The 19,406-nt window shown below is 49.0% G+C and overlaps 1 protein-coding gene across 1 annotated transcript; it reads left to right on the top strand.

The window, feature by feature from the left end:
* Positions 1-8,122: 8,122 nt before the first annotated feature.
* Positions 8,123-18,227, top strand: LOC145503719 (keratin, type II cytoskeletal 75). The gene is made up of 9 exons (XM_081483846.1): positions 8,123-8,678; positions 9,214-9,428; positions 10,350-10,410; positions 10,762-10,857; positions 11,656-11,820; positions 13,766-13,891; positions 14,032-14,252; positions 15,646-15,680; positions 17,551-18,227. Exons 1-9 carry the CDS (start codon positions 8,193-8,195, stop codon positions 17,775-17,777), a joined length of 1,632 nt encoding a protein of 543 aa, XP_081339972.1. The 5' UTR covers positions 8,123-8,192; the 3' UTR covers positions 17,778-18,227.
* Positions 18,228-19,406: the final 1,179 nt, after the last annotated feature.

Below are 19,406 nucleotides of genomic sequence, written 5' to 3' on the forward strand. Positions count from 1 at the left end.
AGAGTCGGACACAACTGAAGTGACTTAGCACACATATGCAAGTACATTATAAGCACATGTTGGATTCAACTGAATTATGTGCCTACTCTTGAAAAAAACTCTCTCATCTGGCAGAGCCAGAACTATACCCATAAACACACATATCCACTATACAACATGTGAACTAAAAGGCAAAAGTGGTGAATGCAAAATATGAAGGTACATGAACAGTGGCAGGTCCAACTTCAGAGAGGCTGCATAAGTGTCAATTCCTTCAAGTGAAGGGCAAGTTTTTTAAAATATGGGTGAGCTACATTTTAGAACTAAATCCATAAAATGCCACAGTATCTAAACAACCTTATCAAGGTGAAGCATATAGGTGCTAAAGTCAAAGAGACTAATGTCCAGAAAAACAAAATGAGCAAACAAAAAGAGCTCCATTTATTATAGAATCACACCCTCTCAATCATTCCTGAAACAATCTCCAGAAATCTCACGATTTCTCCGGAGAGAGGATTTCTGTGTTTACCATTAGATCACAGAAGCCCTTTGATACTGAGCTGAATTCCTCTTGTTGAGTTGAAGTGTATTCCCTGGTGGCTACAACAAAGTCCAAGAAGCAGACTGGCCTCCTCACATCCTGTGTTTCCCTCTCCTCACACCTCCTATTTCCCAACTCTTTCGTCATGTGCATTAGTCTCTGGGCTCACTCCAGGTTGGCCAACTCTTGCTTAACAAACCAGTGCTCGGGGCAAATGGAAAGCACTTTGAAGCCTTCCTTTAAAAGGAATGAGTGTCTTTCATTGGCCTGATGGGAGCGTGTTCAGAATATCCCCCGGGGAGAATCACAGAGGGTGCCGGGGCATCTGCCAGTGGGGTCACACACCATTTTAGCCCTTTTCCAGGAAGGGAGATGAGAGCGATGTTCTGGCCACTCAGTGAAACTTGTATCACAAATATGGTGCTGGTCTGTTCTGTGAAAACTATTTCATCCCATCATTTTCCAGAAAAACATGTAGTTTTGCAGTGTGCTTTTTCCTAGAAGCCCTCCTGGGTGGTTGCGTATCAACCAATCACACTTCAGGTGTACACAGGGAGAGCCGACCAGTTGGAGGTGTCTTCTGCTGAGTCCTTCGAAAAGAAAACTTGATTTGCAGTACCAAATTACAGGTCTTATATTTCATCCCTTTTGTGTCTGGGCTTTCGGAAATTTACCCTCTTAAGGCAGAGCATGGAGAGCTACCTGTTCCCCTGTTACCTGGAGGCAATCGCTCCTAGCTTAATGGCTCTAGGTTTCCCAATGCCATCCTCATCATCAGCGTGTACTCACTCAGTGCCAGCAAGTCAGTTGGGTATCAGAGAGTCCAGAATGAGGCAGAGACTCCAAGGCTCAGGCTGGATGTCCACGTGCCCAGCCCTCCAGGGGATGATGGAAAACACAGCCCCGCATCCAGAAGCTCCTGCCCATGGAAATACCCAGGTAAATAATGTGACACCGAGATGTCTCAGACAGGAACACAGCTTTACAGATCAGGTGGGTGTGCATTCAGCAGATCGTTGCAATCCCATCTCGAGGATCCACGGATGGATTCACTCTACAATTTCTTAGTGAGAAGTGTTAGGTCAAGCCAGCTCCCCCAGCCTACCCTCCCATGCTTAGGAGGCTCCTCTGCATCCCTCAGCATCCATCCTGTCTTCAATCATGCTGCTCAGAATTTCTTCTTTTTAAATTCTATGTGCCACTTTGTATGATTTTTATTGTTTCATATACATACACCAATTTTATCTTCCTCATAGCCCAGCAAGCACCTGGGGGCAGGAATCATGCAGAACTTCTTATTCAGCTTGGATCAGGGTGGCATGGGCACAAACCCTATGCTAAGGGACAGGGGACAAGAGTGACAGCTCCAGATTTACTCTCAGCTTCCCATGGGATGTTGGGCCCCACTCTCCTCATCCATAAAATAGGGACCTCTGTAACCATACCTTGTGAAGTTTTCTGGATCCCAGGCAAACATCAAGGGCCTGGGGTCTATATCCCAGGGACCTGATTTGGCCTCCTAGACACCTGGCAGGTCTGTCAGAGCTCCCCCAGACATGTCCTGTGCCTACTCCTATCCATATGGTGACACTATAATAATGGTCTGTCCCCTGGATGCAGTGTTAGTGATGAGACCCTCTTCACTCTCATATCCCAGTGCTGAGTACATTGTAAATTCCACAAAAATTTGTTGAATGAATAAATAAATGAACAACTACACCTTGTCTGATGGCTCACTTCAGAATAACTAGGGCTGAGAGGATGAGGCTAGAAAGCAGGAAGGAGGAGAGCGTTTCTGTGATGTTCAAGTTCACAAGACACTGAGGTGGTACTGAACTCAGTGCGGGGGTAAGGCTGACACTTTCTGCTATTGCTTCCCAGCTAGTGACACACACACCCACCCTCGACAGCAAGCCCCAAGCCCAGTAATGACGCAAAGGAGTGGTGTAAAGAGTCTCCCTCGGTGCTCAAGTATTGTCTAGCCCACCCAGCTTGTGCCCACAGGCCATGGCAACGAGCCATGATTCCCTCACCGGAGTTCCTGGGTAGTGTGCTCCTCTCTTCACCGACAGCCCAGGAAAAGCCACAGGGGTTCTTCTCCCCCACTTTCCTCTCACAACAGCGTCCTTGTTTGGCAGCTCCTCCTCAGCACCAACCAGAGAGACTTGGTGAAGGGCCCCCTCCTGGGGACAAGGGCGGACATTAGCGTGGTCGGGGCAGATGGCCAAGACACATTGGAATCCTTCCAGAGGCTTCCTATAGGTTTGCACTGCAAGAGCCCTTGAGACACGGGCATCGTACCACCCCCTTCCTCCAGGAAGAACCCCCACTGTGTGGCCCAGGCAACAGGGAGCTTCTCTCACAGGCACTGTGATATGAAGGAGGCTCAGGCCAAATGTGGCATCAGAAGGGAGCGGGAGCTCTGGCTGGTCTACCAGATGGCTGTGTGACCTTTGATGGTTCCTGCCCTTGGTTTCCTCCTTTCTAAGTCTTCTGCAACTCTAAACGTTGCCTCTGTTGCTTTGCTTCACCTCTTGATCCTGACACACTCAGTATACACTACATTCACGTGTAGATCATTGTTTTGTGGATGTTCTTAAGACGTGAGTGTCTTTGTGTCCATCTGTGCCTTGTACGGGCACATCTGTTGGGTGTGTCTGAAGCACTTGATCATGGAAGGAAGGGGCTGCTCCATCTTACCTCTGTTCAGCACAAGTTTGAATAGGAAGAGCACCTTAATTCGCTGCTAAAATTGGTGAAGGGACCTTGAGGGCCACCTGCTTACTTACACTAGACTCTACCTGCCCATCAAATCTGGGCTTGAGTGAAAGCCTGGTTATGTGGGCAGTGGAGGGGAGCAGATCAGGTGAGGTCTGGCTGTGCACAAGTACATGTTTCAAGCCCTGAATCTTGGTAGTTTCTTGAAGTCAACTGGCAAATTTCATCCTTGCATTGTTTTCACAAAATGTAAGAGCAAAGGTGCCATGCACTGGAGGGTTTGACACCTGTAAAGGGAAGCTGGGTGGTGCCTGTTGGAGATGCCAAAGGCAGAGGAAGTCAGATGCACAGGCAAGGACAGTCAAGGTTGAAGAGTGTTTCCATTGGGATGTCTCAGGTACCATCCAACAGAATTATCTTCCCAACTCTCAGTCCCAGGAGACACTGTGCCCAAGGACCCTGGGCTCTAAGCATCAGGCAGCCTGCTCTAGAGAATAGCCCAGTCCCCTCTGCCCCCTCCAGCCTGCCCTCCTCTGGCTCTGGCCTGGCCGGAAACCCAAGCTCTTTGCCGTGTTCTCTACTCCCATAGCATTGGGAGGCATGCCTCCATGCCTTCCTCCCCTGCTCCACCAACCTCAAGCCCTATTGCCACTACAGGTCAGTCTCCTTGAAATCTACCACAGCCAAGAGTGACAGCGTCCCTCTGAGGATAGGAGAGACCACCCTGAGCAGAGGTGCAGGAATCAGGGAGTAGAGTTTGCCACTCCCAGCCTCAGGCACCAGAGCCCCTACCATATCTTTTGAATCCACCACTCCCCAAACCTCAAGAGAACTCCTCCCAGACAAACCCAACAACACAGGGTTAGAGAGATTCAGAAGTTTCAGAGAACAGAAAGGAATGTGTTCCTTAAAGCTCTTTTTTTAAACTAGACAACCTACATCCAGTGAACTGCAGTCAAAATTCCCTGTAGGGGGCTAGGAGATAGGGCAGGGGAAGCGGACACACCCAGCCCTCTAGAGACCACCAGAAGCCAAAGCAAGTGAAAAACATGCCAACGTGTAAGCCAAGCACAGGCACAGGCCTGCTCTGGGAACAGGTGTGAAGGGGCAGTCCTTGGGCGCAGTTTACTAGGAAGTCTTCTTGGGGGAAGGTTCAAAGCAGAATTATAAAGGAGGTTAAAAATCAAAACAAAAAACCTCATTGGCAGGAAGGAAAGCAGAGGTGTTCGTAGTCTCTAAGTTCTGAAGTTTACACAGGCTGTTGTGGGGCCGGGGTGTCCTAGGCATTCATATAGACATCGTCCATCAGAGTAAAGGTCACAGTGAAGGTCAGAGGTTACAGGAGAGGGAATGAGAAGGGAGAGGGGTAAGACTTATCCATTTCCATTTACTTCACCAAAGTCAGCATCTAAGACAAACTAGCTTTGGAAACAATGGTCCAGGTGGGAGAATTAGAGAGAGAAAGGAGGGAAGGAAGGAAGTGGGCAACCCCAAACAAGAGGTGACGGCCGAGGGAAACAAGATTGGAAATGGGATGAATCGCAACACCTGGAATAGGCTCCCAGGAGAGGGTTTGGCGGGTAAAGGCATGACCCAGGAGGGCAGGCAGCCTGGAGCAGCTTCCAGATGGGAAGCTCAATGGGCAAGGGCTGTGGTGACCCTATTCTCATGGATGGGTCAGTGAGGGCCCTCCCAGCCTTGACCCTTTACCAGCTTTTGTTCCATGGAAAACTCTGAAGAGCTTACTCAGCATGGCTCAGAAAACAAGTATCCCTTCTTTTGGGAGAAAGATTATCATGCCATGAGTACAGAAAACAAAGACAATTTTTCTTTCCACCACAGACACATGCACCACCCCAGCTGGGACCTGGACACTTTGGCAACCAAGCGAGAAAACTCCTGCGCTCCTCCTGGCCTGTATCAACAAAAGCTATGATTCACAGTTTCCCCGTGGAAACTGAGACTCTCAAACACTCTCTCGACAGAGGAGAGGCCCACTCTCTGGCCTCAGCTCCAATAAGGAAATAGCACAGAGAACAGAGAACCACAGCCCCAAGTGCCAAGTTGCCGTTCCAGGCTGGTGAGCATCTGCCAACCCACTGGCTGCACCTCTGAAAGGACCCCTGTGTGGAGAGACCACAGAATGTGGCTCTGCTTCTCTCTAGCTAGACAATGCTGATCTCTTTCATTTACCACATGGGGACTTGGTTTCTCATGCACAAAACACAGACAGAATACATTTCAGCTCCTCTCTCCCTCTCCCATCCTTTAAAGCCACTGCAAGAGGCAAGAAGTCAGCAAGACAAAAGAATATCTAACAATTTCTGTCTGACTCCACCTCCACCGTCCATGGGGATATGAGATGCAGAAGAAAGGGAACCAGGAGACTTCTTATCAATTGAGACTGATGGAGGTTGGAGACACAGTCAATAAGACCAGCGGGGATGCTATAAACTCCCCCCTTCTAACTGCTTTTGCAGTTATAAAACTGAATCACTTTGCTGTACATCTGAAACACTGTAAATCAACTATACTCCAATTTTTAAGGCATGAAAAAAAACTACTTTTACTGCGTCCCATAGGGTTTGAATCACCTTATTTTCATTTTTATTCAACTCTCGGAATTTTTTGATTTCCTCTTTAATTTTTTCCATGATCCATTGATTGCTTATTATTTAGTAGCATATTGTTTAGCCTCCACACGTTTATGTTCATAGCACTATTTCCAAATGCCAAAATATGACAGCAATCTAAGTGCACATCAACAGATTAATGAATAAAGAAGATGTGGAAGATAAAGAACATATATATACAATGGAATACTACTCAGCCATAAAGAAAAACAAAATTCTGCCATTTGCAGCAATGTTTATGGACTTGGAGGACATTATGCTAAAGTGAAATAAGTCAGACAGAGAAAGACAAATACCATATGATACCACTTGTATGTGGAATATAAAAAACACAACAAACTAGTGGCTATAAGAAAGAAGAAACAGACTCACACATATAGAAAACAAACCGGTGATTACCAGTGGGAAGGGGCAATATAGCTGTTGGGAAGTGGGAGGTACAAACTATTGAGTGTAAGATATGCTACAAGGAAGTGTTGTACAACGTGAGAAATATAGCCAATATTTTCTCATAACTGCAAATGCAAGGTAACCTTTTCAGTTCAGTCTCTCAGTCGTGTCCGACTCTTTCTGACCCCATGAATCGCAGCACGCCAGGCCTCCCTCTCCATCACCAACTCCCGGAGTCCACCCAAACCCATGTCCATCGAGTCGGTGATGCCATCCAGCCATCTCATCCTCTGTCGTCCCCTTCTCCTCCTGCCCTCAATCCTTCCCAGCATTAGGGTCTTTTCCAATGAGTCAACTCTTCGTATGAGGTGGCCAAAGTATTGGAGTTTCAGTTTCAACATCAGTCCTTCCTATGAACACCCAGGACTGATCTCCTTTAGGATGGACTGGTTGGATCTCCTTGCAGTCCAAGGGACTCTCAAGAGTCTTCTCCAACACCACAGTTCAAAAGCATCAATTCTTCGGCACTCAGTTTTCTTCACTGTCCAACTCTCACATCCATACATGACTACTGGAAAAGTAACCTTTTAAAATTGTATAAAAGTTTTAAATTTAAAAAAAATGTTAAGACTAACGGGGGAAAATAAACAAGCCCTCTATCTAGTGTAGTCATGGGACTTTCTGATGAAGGACTAAAGGGTCAGGATCCTTGGCCACCAACAGGAGGACTGGCTGGTCAAGGAGACTTCTGGGATAAGACGGCTTCAAACAGAGACAAGAGGCAGTGTTTTATGGAGCATCACAATTTCATAAGTTCCTCAATGTGTCTCGATTTAGTCTTCCCAAAAGGACCATAAGCCTGTTAATAAAGAAAAAAGAATGTGTATTGTGTTGCTTTCAAATCCTGAGTACTTGCCTCATGGGTACCTTGCTGGCATTTCCTTCACACACACATGATTATATCAGGAGAGAAGACTCTGTTGAGTTGGCTCAGCATCTGCATGTCCTTGGCATTGCAAAATCCATTTTCCCGTGAACAGTCATCACAAGCCCCACTTTACAGACACTCAAATTGAGGCCTGGAGATGTTTCATGACTGGCCCCCCGTCTCACCTTTAGGAAGTGGCAGGGCTGGGATTCAAACCCATCTTTCTCGCAGCTTCTCTCCACGTATGCAGAGGACCTGACCTTGATGGTCATGTTACACTGGAGTGGACAGGACATACGTGCTCACACGAACACACACACTCATGCCCCAGAACATCGGTGTGACCTGCACAATACAGATGGCAGCTTCAGAGTAAAACAAAGGGGCCATCAAAATGGGGTGGATGCCTGAGAAAGATGGGTGGAGAGCAGGATTTTCAAGATCTGGAGGGACAGCTTAGGCCAGGGTTGGGGTAGGGAGTAGGGGCTTTGGGGGATAATTGCTGAGAAAGAGTTTAGAAGTAAGATGCACACCTAAGGGGTAGGAAGGAACAGGAAACAGTGAACCACAGTCACTGGAGCTGACACAAGATGTTTGCACAGGAGGGAGTTGGTCCCAGGCCTAAGAGAGCTGTTTGGAAATGAGGCAGTGTTTTCTGAGTCCATTTTAAAATGCATGATTAGGACATGACTGAAGGCAATTAACATGCTTCTCATTCGTCTGCTGATCAAGTTGCAACTGGAAAGGAGTTTCCATGTGGGGGAGGGATGCCAGGGAACAAGCGCGTGGCTTTTACGCCTTTTTCGGAGGGGAGCTGAGTGTGGGCTCAGGGTTGGTGGATGCCGAGAAAATGCCATCAGAGGCCTGCAGGAGCGTGCCCTGCCCCCCTCCCGGAGCCCATAAAAGCCCAAGGGGCCGGGGCACCCCAGACACCCTGTCTTCTCCATCCCCCTCCACACGTACCCACAGCAGGAGCGCTCCTCACCAGCCTCTCCTAGACACCATGTCCAGACAGTCCACTATCACCTTCCAGACCAGCAGCCGCAGGGGTTTCAGCACAGCCTCAGCCACCACCCCAGCCACCGGCCGCTCTCGCTTCAGCTCCGTCTCCGTGACCCACTCCCCAGGGGGCAGTGGAGGACTGGGAAGGATCAGCGGCTTCGGCAGCCGTAGCCTCTACAACCTGGGGGGAACCAAGCGGGTCTCCATCAGTGGGTGTGGCAGCAACTTCCGAAGTGGCTTTGGTGGCAGGGCAAGCAGCGGGTTTGGGGTCAGCAATGGATTCGGCTATGGGGGTGGAATTGGAGGGGGCCACAGGGGCTGCAGCTTCTCCGTCTGTCCCCCTGGAGGCATCCAAGAGGTCACCGTCAACCAGAGTCTCCTGACTCCCCTCAACCTGCAAATCGACCCCAACATCCAACGGGTGCGGAAAGAGGAGAGGGAGCAGATCAAGACCCTCAACAACAAGTTCGCCTCCTTCATTGACAAGGTGAGCTGGGAGCTGCATCTGGTCCACGGGGTTGGGTGCCAGGAACTCTTGGGGAGGCCCCAGTCCAGAGAGCAGCCATTGCCCAACAGCCTCCCTGTGGGAAAGCACATTCACTCAGCAAGCATCCCCCAGGGGCAGAAGTATTTGCAGGTGGGGCCAGCTTGCCCCACAGACTTGTGGGTATTTCCCTTCATTCTCCTTGGGAGCCATGCTGGCTAGTTCAGCCAACACAGAGGGAAATGTGAAGTTCTTAAGTTCCCTGAGAAAACCAACCTAACCCAGAGCAGGGGTGGTAGAGACACTTTTAAGAATGGTGGCTCCCCATCAAGGAGCCACTACCCTAGTTCTGTGGAGCCCCAGAGAATGTCAGGGTAACTTGATGGGCTTTTCCATCTCGACAGGAGTTGTCAGTTACATCATTGGCAGACAGGTATCAGGTGAAAAGTACTTTTCCTCTCTTCTATATTCGTTGGGGTGGTGTCTGGCTCTGCCTCCCCAGTTTCTCCAGAATTTATTCTCTTCTTCTCCCATCCAGGTGCGGTTCTTGGAGCAGCAGAACAAGGTCCTGGAGACCAAATGGAGCCTCCTGCAGGAGCAGGGTACCAAGACTGTGAGGCAGAGCTTGGAGCCCTTCTTCGAAGCCTACATCACTGACCTCCGGCGGCAGCTGGACAGCATCACCACCGAGCGAGGCAGGCTGGATGCTGAACTGAGAACCATGCAGGATGTCGTGGAGGATTTCAAAGTCAGGTGAGAGTGAGAGACCCTTCTGATTACACGCAGTCATCCCCAAACTCCTCTTTATGAGGGCCAGAGGAGAGCAAAGGAGCAGATGCCCGTGTCAGAGACGTTTGGACTTGCAGTCATCATCTCATGAGAAGAAGATAGCAAGGTGTGGGGTAACAAAGGGACTCTCATCTCATGCATCACTACAAACAAGAAGCCTACACTTATCTGTGTCCATGACTGCAAAGGGACATCTGTGTCATCTAACAAAACATTCTAGCTCTGAAAGCAATGTGCTATTTTACAATCAGTTTATTATTTAACTACACTGGACGTGGGCTCTATTATTGAGATGCCTGCATTGCCAAGGTGTACCTTAGAGTATGAACCAGGCAATCCGATCCTCCTGAGGGAGTCAGTTTTGACTTGCCATCACCCAGGCTGCAGTAGGTGAGGTATCCAACAGAAAAGATGGTCCTCACCAACCCTTTAGGTGGCTCACCCTTGGTTTCTGTTTTAAAGGAACACCTACTTACTAAAAAAACACGCTATTTAAATGGCTACCCTGAGGTTCAGTGAAAATACATCAAAATCAACCGAAACAGTGTCCTGAACAAAATTCATCCCACAGTTCCAGCAGGCACTTAAGACAGCAAAAATTTTTTAAAGATTGGAATTGTGCATCTCTAAGAGGATGGAGTTGCATAAATATGTTTTACTATCCCTGTCAGCCCCATGCCTACCTTCCAGTCTTACAAAAGCAAAAAAAGGAAAAAGAAACTGGCAGAAGAAATTATTCTCCTTTTATAGGAGGAGAAATAGAGGTTAAGTGAATCACCTGAAGTCACACAGAGGTCTCTTGCTACACAAGTTGTCCACCTCAGCCTGAGAAGAGTTCAATCAAACCCTTACTCACCGCTCGCCCCCTCTCCTCTGTGCTTACAGGTATGAGGACGAAATTAACAAGCGCACGGCTGCTGAGAATGAGTTTGTGGCTCTAAAGAAGGTGGGTGGAAATGTCTCTCAAAGGAGAAGATTCAAAACCGAATCTGGGAATGTGGGGTGACAGACCCTTGGGCCACCCAAGAAAAGTGACTTCAGCCCTTAGAATATCTAAAGAGCTCAGACCTGCCAAAATTCTCCCTCCGTGTTTATGGCCCCAATGACCTTGCTTGTTTTCTGTTAGCCCAGGAGACTCAAGCCACAATTCACAGCAATTACCCAGCCCCAGCCCCAAACCCCAGATACAGAGTTTGCTAAAATCCAAACTAGAAGGGCCAGGGAGTCTACCCAGCTTCTTGTGGGCTTGTTGCCTGGGGCCAGGGTCTCAGAGGAGCATCTTGTGCTGTTTTTTCAGGATGTGGACGCTGCCTACTTGAACAAGGTGGACCTAGAGGCCAAGGCCAACTCTCTGACTGATGAGATCAACTTCCTCCAGATGCTCTTTGAGGCAGTAAGATCCTACACATGTGTTTGTCCCTCCTATGTCTAAAGCCTGACAAGAAAAGGATGTTGCAGAGTATTATCTATATAGTGTCTCTCCCTGGGATGGAGGGTTGGAGAGGTCATGGAGATTGGGAAGAATTGCTTGAAATCCTGCCGCACTTAACCCCACCCCAGCTCTGAGTCTTCTCCCTGCAATCCCATGGCTGAGCAAGGAGCAAATGTTGATTCCTTAACTCCCATGTCACCAGGTAACATTCCCAAGGAATCAAGACCCATCTCTCTCTTCCCCGTCTCAGAGAAGTTCAGAAGGCAAGCTGCCCCTCAGCCCATTGGTCAGGGTGCTTTCTGGCCCCTAAAGATGCCTCTTTCTGGGCATCTCCACTCTGATGCAGACACCTGGGCCTGTGGAAGGGGACAGAGGGGTAGAGAGCAATGAAGTCACACTGTGTTGGGGGGAAGGGTCCTAAAAATCACCCCATCCTGAAGAAAACTTTAATGCTGGCATGTGAATCACATACGTCATATTCAACATGATCTAATTTGGATTCAGAGAACACTTGCTCATCCTTCATATTCAGGGAAAAAACACAGAGGGGAGCCTTGAGAATGAATGCTGGGGACACACTCCCATTCCACTGATCTATGACCCAGAAACTCCTCAGGGATCAGCTGGCATAGCAAGAGCTGGGCACTCCCTGCTGGAGATGCCAAAGAAGGATTCCTGACTTAGATGGGTGGTCAATTGTGTAATTTCAAGACCCTTTCTTTTTTTGCGGCGGTGACGCTGAGTTAACTGGCTCTGCAGGAATTGTGTCAGATGCAGACGCGGGTCAGCGACACGTCCGTGGTCCTGTCCATGGACAACAACCGCAGACTGGACCTGGATAGCATCATTGCTGAGGTCAAAGCTCAGTACGAGGAGATCGCCAACCGCAGCCGGGCGGAGGCTGAGTCCTGGTATCAGACCAAGGTGAGCATGGGCACCTCCGTGATAGGCTGCGGGTCTAGTGTTCTCTGAAGCCTTAGATCATTGTTTAACTACTTACCACAAGCCTCAGGAGTCATGTGAGCATTCCCGTTTCTTTCAACTTGGCAGAAGTGTCTTGGAGGCTATGAAAACTTAGCTTGAAATGCATGTGGAAATCCCAATACACACATACACTGATAAGTGGTCAGGCAATGCTGGGTGCTCAGAAGGACAGACACAGTCCCCCCACCACTTACCAACTGACAGGGGGCTGGATGAGACTCAAACAACCAAGAAATGCTCATAAAACTGTTTCCAAAGGGCTTGTTTATTTACAGAGCTCCTACTGTATGCCAAGCAGGATTACCAAGTTGTAAATGAACAAACTACAAAAGGAATCCAAGGTCTGGGAGGCCATGAGATGAATGAACAGTCATAGAAGGGGAAAAGCATTAATAAAACACTTCCAAGAAGAGGTGGGCTTTAGTCTGTTTTGGAAGTGGCGAGGGACAAAAGATTGCCAAGGAGCAGGGAGGGCTTGAAAGGCTGAGCAAGCAGTCCTGTGGGGCTGGGAGGCAGAAATGAGCACTTTGCCAAACAAGAGAGCTTGCCTTGGGAAGAGGGAGGTTGGCATGACGGCAGAGAACTATTGTCCAAAGGTGCAGATGGCCAGAAGGTTTGGTTTTGGAGGGATGTAGCACCCTGAATGGTCCAACCCACGAGATTAGTTATCAGCCAAATGCGGATGCTTTACCAGGGCAGCTGCTCTCCTACAAGCTGGCTGTCATCCCTTGCCTTGGTCTTTGCACTGCCTTAGTCCCTGCCGCTGCAAGTGGTAGAAAAGAAGCAGGTGTCAGGTGCCAGGGGTACAAGGGTGGAGGTAGCTCCTTGGTAGTGAGTGGAGGTGGGATGCACTTAACTCCAAGTGGGGTGGTTGCAATGTGTGGTGTTGGCGAAGAATGTTGTTGCCTTTAACCATGTGTATCCAGAAACAAAGAAGCTGAACCATTCAGCGCTTTCTAAATTGCACAGATCTTCGCTCAGGCAGGGGCTCTTCTTCCACTGGGCAAGGTGTGAGTTTCCTCCAGTCTGCTGGAGGACACAGGGTACGTTTATTTCTCCTAAATGATGGTGTCCTAGACCCATATCATTAGACAGAGAGCCACTTGCGATGAAGGATTCTGTTACTAAGTCTTCAGAATGGGGTCCTCTATAGCCTGAGCTCCTTCCAATGGTGTTTCTCTGCAGTGCCTCCATTTCCCCAGCACTGGCATCAGGAGGGCCACCAAACTTCATGGTCACAGTTGGTCTTTGACGTATGCCCCATGACCAAGAACTCCCCAAGGACAGTGCCAAATCATCTCTCACTCCTCGTGCTCTGCATGCTCTGGGGGCTTCATGTACAGGCTGTTTCTCTTGTCTGGAATATTCTCCCCTGAGCTGGTCAAATCCTTCCCAGCCTTCAGTGCCCAGCTTGAATATCTCCATCTCTAGAGGGACTTTCCTGCCCATTCCCCACTCCATCCCTCACTTCTATATCTAAGTCAGATTCCTTTATCACAGCCCCATAGGACTCAGTTTACTTCCTAAGGGACACTCATCTCAATTTGAAGCTATAAATTCAATAATAAGCAGGCTGGTAAGGAAAGGAAAAAACCATCAGCCTTAATGATAACTGCTGGTATCAAATGCCAGGTGGTTCAATTATTTTCCATCTCAAAAAACAAACAAACAAACAACGGTAGGCAGGAGTCTGATGCTCTTCATGATATTCCCAGAGCCCAGGACATGCCTGGTGAGTAGATGTGGTCAAGAAACAAGCAAGGGGATGGGTGAATGATGAGTGCATGGATGGGGTTGCTCAGAGCACCAAGGGCCAGGCTGGGCATGCAGGTAGTGCCCAGGCCAGAGTTTGATGTGTTGACTGACTCTGCTCTGGTTCTGTCAGTATGAGGAGCTCCAGGTCACAGCTGGCCAGCACGGCGATGATCTCCGCAACACCAAACAAGAGATCTCTGAGACGAATCGGATGATCCAGAGGCTGAGAGCCGAGATTGACAACGTCAAGAAGCAGGTACATCTGGCAGGACCCAGAGCTCCCCACACACTTATGTCTTCCGGGTCATTCTGTCTCACTTACAGGACTCCTACCCAAGAAGCACCAGATTTCCAGGGGTTATCAGTAAGGTTCATGGCTTCCTCCTTTCCTTACAGTGTGCCAGCCTGCAAACAGCCATCGCCGATGCAGAACAGCGTGGGGAGCTGGCCCTCAAGGATGCACGGGCCAAGCTGGTGGACCTGGAGGAGGCCCTGCAAAAGTCCAAGCAGGACATGGCCCGGCTGCTGCGTGAGTACCAAGAGCTCATGAACATCAAACTGGCCCTGGACGTGGAGATTGCCACCTACAGGAAGCTGCTGGAGGGCGAGGAGTGCAGGTGAGGGCAGATCACCCATCCCAGCAGCCTGGGCATTCCTAGGGGCTCAGGTTGGACATGACTGAAAGGACTTAGCACGCAGGCATGCACACATGTTGATACAGGCCCTTCCTTGCCTGGAAAAGGGAGCAAAATGTTGGTAGAACTGGACTCTGACAAAGAATACAGGTGCAGTTTCTTTCCAGGGAAATCATAATCAGCAATCCCAAATTTGAGGTGCAACTGCTTTTAGCACCCCGTAGAAATCTAGAAGCTGATTTGATCTAAGTAAAATCAAATCAAAGGAGAAATTTGGGTCTAGATATGCAGTATGAAAGACTCTGAATTGAGAATAAATTGTCCTAGGATTTGGGCCAACAGGTCTACCACTAACTAGCTACATAAGCTTAGGAATTTCAGCATCCTCCTCCCACCAACGCTCCCCACCTCAGCTTTCTATGTCTTTAGTGATGGAATAAAGAGGCCAGGTCACATGATCCCCAAAGCCCAGTGGGGGCTTTGTACTCTGCCAGTTACCAGTTGTGTGACCAGCTGTGATTTCTCCAGTCCTCATCTGTAAAATGGGACAACCAGAGTTTCTATCTTCTATGTTATTAAGAGGGCTAAAGTGAGGGACTACCAGTATAGCTCTCAGAACAATGGATGGGACACAGCAAATGGTTAGCTCCCTCTCATTTTAATGGCCAAAGATGTGGGCTTTGGAGTCAAATTAATCTGACCTCAAATACAGCTTTGTGATCACAAGCAAGTTAGTTAACCTCTCTGATCTTCAATTTCCCCATCTGTAAAACCGAGATTGTAATACCTACTTAGGGGTTGTTGAGAGAATTATGTGGCATAATGTGGGTAATAGGTAGGTAGCCCTTTTCAAGGGCTAGGTCTGCATTTATAATGAATGCCACTTCTGTCCTCAAGATGCTAAAGCAAAACTGCTCTAGTTGCTACAACAAGGGTAGACCGATGATTGCTATTGTTACATTTATGACTCAGACTCCTCTCCACACTTGTAATAACCTCGGTACCTGACAATAGGCCATTGTTGAAAGAGCGATTTTCTTGTTCTATGATAGCCCTGCCTTTCCAGCTGACACTAGCATATGATTCGCTTTAATTTTAATTTTCTTAAGGTGTTTATCTTGTTTACACCAAAAATTCTGAGATTACAGATTTGACTCCTATGAACCCCAAGTCTGCATTATTTCATTCGTCAGATTATTATTATTATTTGTAATACTACTGGTATTTAAATGATTTCAACCTCCATTACTTTTGCAATAAAAATAATTGAAGGCTTTCTCAGTGAATTTAAAACAATTGTACAAATGTCATTTCAAATGACCACAAACTGCTGGATACCACAGTAACCTTCCTTCTCTCCCCTCCTCCCCATCAGGCTGAGTGGAGAGGGCATTTCTCCAGTTAATATCTGTGAGTATGACATCCTCTCTTGTCATCTGAAGTGTATGTGGCTGGGGACTGGGGAGAAGGTGGGCATGCCAGAGGGTGCCAGGGATGTATGGGGCATTGGAGGGGATCCCACCGATGGGAGGTCGATTTTGAGAAGGTTTGAGATTCTGAGTTTCTATTAGGAGAGACCTTAAAGTCACTGACCTTACCTCTTTGCAAGTGAGAGGGCACCACAAGGGGAGTAATGGGAAGTTTGCTCTCATCCTTCTACATGGATTGCAGGATCCTCAGGCCACACCTTCCCCTACTAAAACTGGATCACACTAGAGAGATCCTGTCTGCTCTCAAGCATTGGAGAGAACCTTCATGCTTGGCACTAGGGCATTGCCAGTTAGGCAGCCTCTTCCAGAAGAGTCTGGGCCAGAACAATCTGGGAGAAACCCCACTGCTCGGCTTAACTCTATAGAATATAACACAGAAAGCTATCGAGGGTTTCAAGGCAGTGAGAGTTCCAAGAGACCTGGCAGTTGGGTGCCACTCCCCACAACAAGAGAGGCATTCATTAGCAAGCTTGCACAGCCTGCACCGGTAAGCACAGAAGTCACCATTTACAGAGCTCAGTGCTGGCATCGTGAGGCCAAGAGATGATTCTTAAAACTTACACTCTGCAAGTGAGTTCAGTTTTCTTGACGTGAGAGTCACCTTAACGATTGATGATATTAACCAATGACTCAATAAGGTAGATCCCTCTGAACCACCCAGAGGTCCTCCTTCCCTAAAGTCCTTGTCCAGTGGCTCCAGAGACCCTCAAAGCTAATTTGGGGACTGGATGGCATAAAGTTTCCTTTCTTGAAAGCACCTAAAGTCTGTGCTTATTTCCTAAGGTTGCCATAACATAGTACCACAAACTGGGTGGCGAAAAACAACTGAAATGTGCTATCTCATGGTTCTGGAGGCTAGAGATTACAAACGGAGATGTCAGCAGGACCATGTGTCCCTAAAACCTGTAGGGAGGACCCTCCTTGCCTCTTCCTGGTTTCCGGTGGTGGCTGTCCAGCCTTGGTGTTCCTTGCTTCACTCCAGCCTCTGTCCCTATGATCGTGTGGCCATTTCCCTGTGTGTCTGTCTTCACTTGGACATCTTCCTTCTTCTTAAAAGGACACTAGTCATAATGGACTAGGGCCCACCTTAATGATTTTATCTTAACCTGATTACATCCACAAGGTCCTATTTCCAAGTAAAGACACTTTATAGGTATTCAACACATTTTGGAGAGCATACAATTCATCCCATAACAGAGTCTATATTTTATTTCAGCTTTCCTTCAGAAGAGCCCAAAGTAAGGTACTAGATGTTTAAGATGATGGGTGGTTTGAAAGTTAGGGAGAGAGCAGTTTGGGAGGAGAAAAGGGACAGAGTTAGCCAGCCAATGGGTCATCTGTCACTTGGTCTATCGAGAATACTCCAGCCCTGCCTTGGGATTCAGAGAGTGTGGACTGGAGGACACAAAGGGAAATGTATCCACACCCAGCTGTGAGCTTCCAGAAGGAAGGGAGACACCAGGGCCAGAGGGAGGTGGGGACAGAACAGCAGGGAAATCAAAGGGAAGGCAGGTGGGTACGAGAGCTTCCCAGAGGACGGGCATCCCAGTAAGTTCTGGAAGGAGAAGAGAGGCACCAAGTAGCAGAGGAGAGGCAGGAAGCCATTCGGACTGGGAGGACACCTGATGCTGGGGTGCAGATAAAACTAGACTGAGACACAGGACAGTGACCTCACCTAGTGGGCAGGAGGCAAACTACCCATCCCCACCCCATGGATTTCGAGGTCCATGATGCCCCAGGTGTCTTCTCTCCTGCTCTTGGTTCTGACCACGTCTCCTCTCTTCCGGCAGCTGTGGTCACCTCCACCATCTCCAGTGGTTACGGAGGTAGCAGCGGTATTGGCAGTGGAAGCCTGGGCCTCGGTGGGGGCAGCGGCTACTCCTTCACAACCAGTGGTGGGCACAGCCTGGGCGGCTCCAGCATCAGCAACAGCAGCAGCCGGGGCCTCGGGGGCAGTGGCTCCAGCGTCAAGTTTGTCTCCACCACGTCCTCCAGCCGGAAGAGCTACAAGCACTAAATGCAGTCACCCTGCTCCCTCACCCCTACCCTGAAGCCAGCTCCGCCGGCTCACCTGGCCTGTCTGTGCTTGTCCCTGCTCACCTAAGTGCTTTTCCTTGTCTCCCCTCCTCGAGGTCCACCTGTGCTGCCAGGAGGCCTGGCATCCTGGCTAAACCCCATTCCCCAGCCTAAGCCAGCCTCTGCCCTCCCTCAGTCCCCAGACTTCTCCTAGTACCCTCTCTGTGCCAAATCCCGCTCTCTTTCAAAATTCACTGTCAGATAGTCTTTCAGAGACTCCCCATCAGCTCTGCCTCCCTCCTCCCTTCCTCCAGATGCAGTCTGTATCTCCCAGGCCATCTCAGTGTCAGCCCACCTGTCTCACGGTGCTTACGAGCTGCCTGCTAGACGAGAGGGAAGCCTCTCTCTCTTTCCTCCCAGGATCGTGTCTATTAAATGCATGTATAATGTGTCTGGTGTCCAGCCCTCTGTTTGGAATGGTGATGGAGCACAGAGTGATCCTTCTCCCTGTCCAAACCTCCTCTCAGCATGGGGTCCTGGCACAGGGCGGGCTCAGCACATCTGACCTCCCTCCCTTTCCCTCAGAGCTAAGAAGACTGGGCTGAGAAGATGGGAGGGGCAAGAGGGCCAAGCACTGGCCAGATGCCCTCCCTCCCTCCTTCTGCCCACTTCCCCCCTCCTCCTGTCATGGTGCCTTCTTTGAGAAGCCCAAGCCTCTGGGTGGAAGCTCTGCTCAGACTCCCTACTCTGTATGTCATGCAGGGCGATGCCCTCCCCTCCCGAGACCAGACAGAGTTCCGAGGACACTGACGTAGGGTGGGTGGCCCAGCCCTCTGCCAGCAAAGGGTCGATTGTTTCCTGACAGCTTCCAACTTGCACATGTGAGCAGGAAAATAACAGGCCAGGAGAGGAGTTAAAAGTCAGTCCTGGGGGCAATGCTTTCACCCAACAGAAGGGCCATTTAGGCCCATAATTGCAGGCAGCTCCCACATTCCTGAGTTTACAGCCTCTGGACGCCTCCCATCAGACCTCAGCCCCTGGCATCACCCAGAGGTGGGGCAGCCCAAGTGGGCCTGAAGGGATGGGGTCAGTGCTCAGGACCACACCGGTTCGCTCTGGGAACCAGGGATCTCAAACAGAGCTCTCCAGGGTGAAAGAGCAGGAAGTTAAACGGAAGGGAAGGAAGGGGCCATGAACTAAGATGAGAAAAGATGAGTGTAAAACCAGGGGCTAAAATTTGGAAGGTTTGGAGGGAGAGGATAGAAGGAAGGAGAGAAATGACACTGAGAATATGTTCCTGGTCCTCAGGGTGACCACAGGATGAGACCTTGGGATGAGCGGTAGAGGGCACAGGAATTTGGAATGAAATCCTGAATTTTCTCCTTCCCTCAAACAAGCCACCTTGCCATCAGTATGAGGAACAGTGATGCAGAGCTGGTGACCTGCAGTCAGACCACTGGGTCCTAAGTCTCTGAACTACTCTACACCTCAATTGCTTCATGTGCAAAATAAGAATAATAAGAGCTACCCCCTTCCTGCTGTGTGAAGTTTAAATGAGAAACAGGTGTAAAGCACTACTTATAATTGCTGCTCTATAAATATTGGCAATTATTATTCTTGTCATCCAACC

This window comes from Giraffa tippelskirchi, chromosome 4, assembly GCF_054371585.1.
Source record: "Giraffa tippelskirchi isolate mGirTip1 chromosome 4, T2T-mGirTip1v1.2.pri, whole genome shotgun sequence".
NCBI classification, from domain to species: domain Eukaryota; kingdom Metazoa; phylum Chordata; class Mammalia; order Artiodactyla; family Giraffidae; genus Giraffa; species Giraffa tippelskirchi.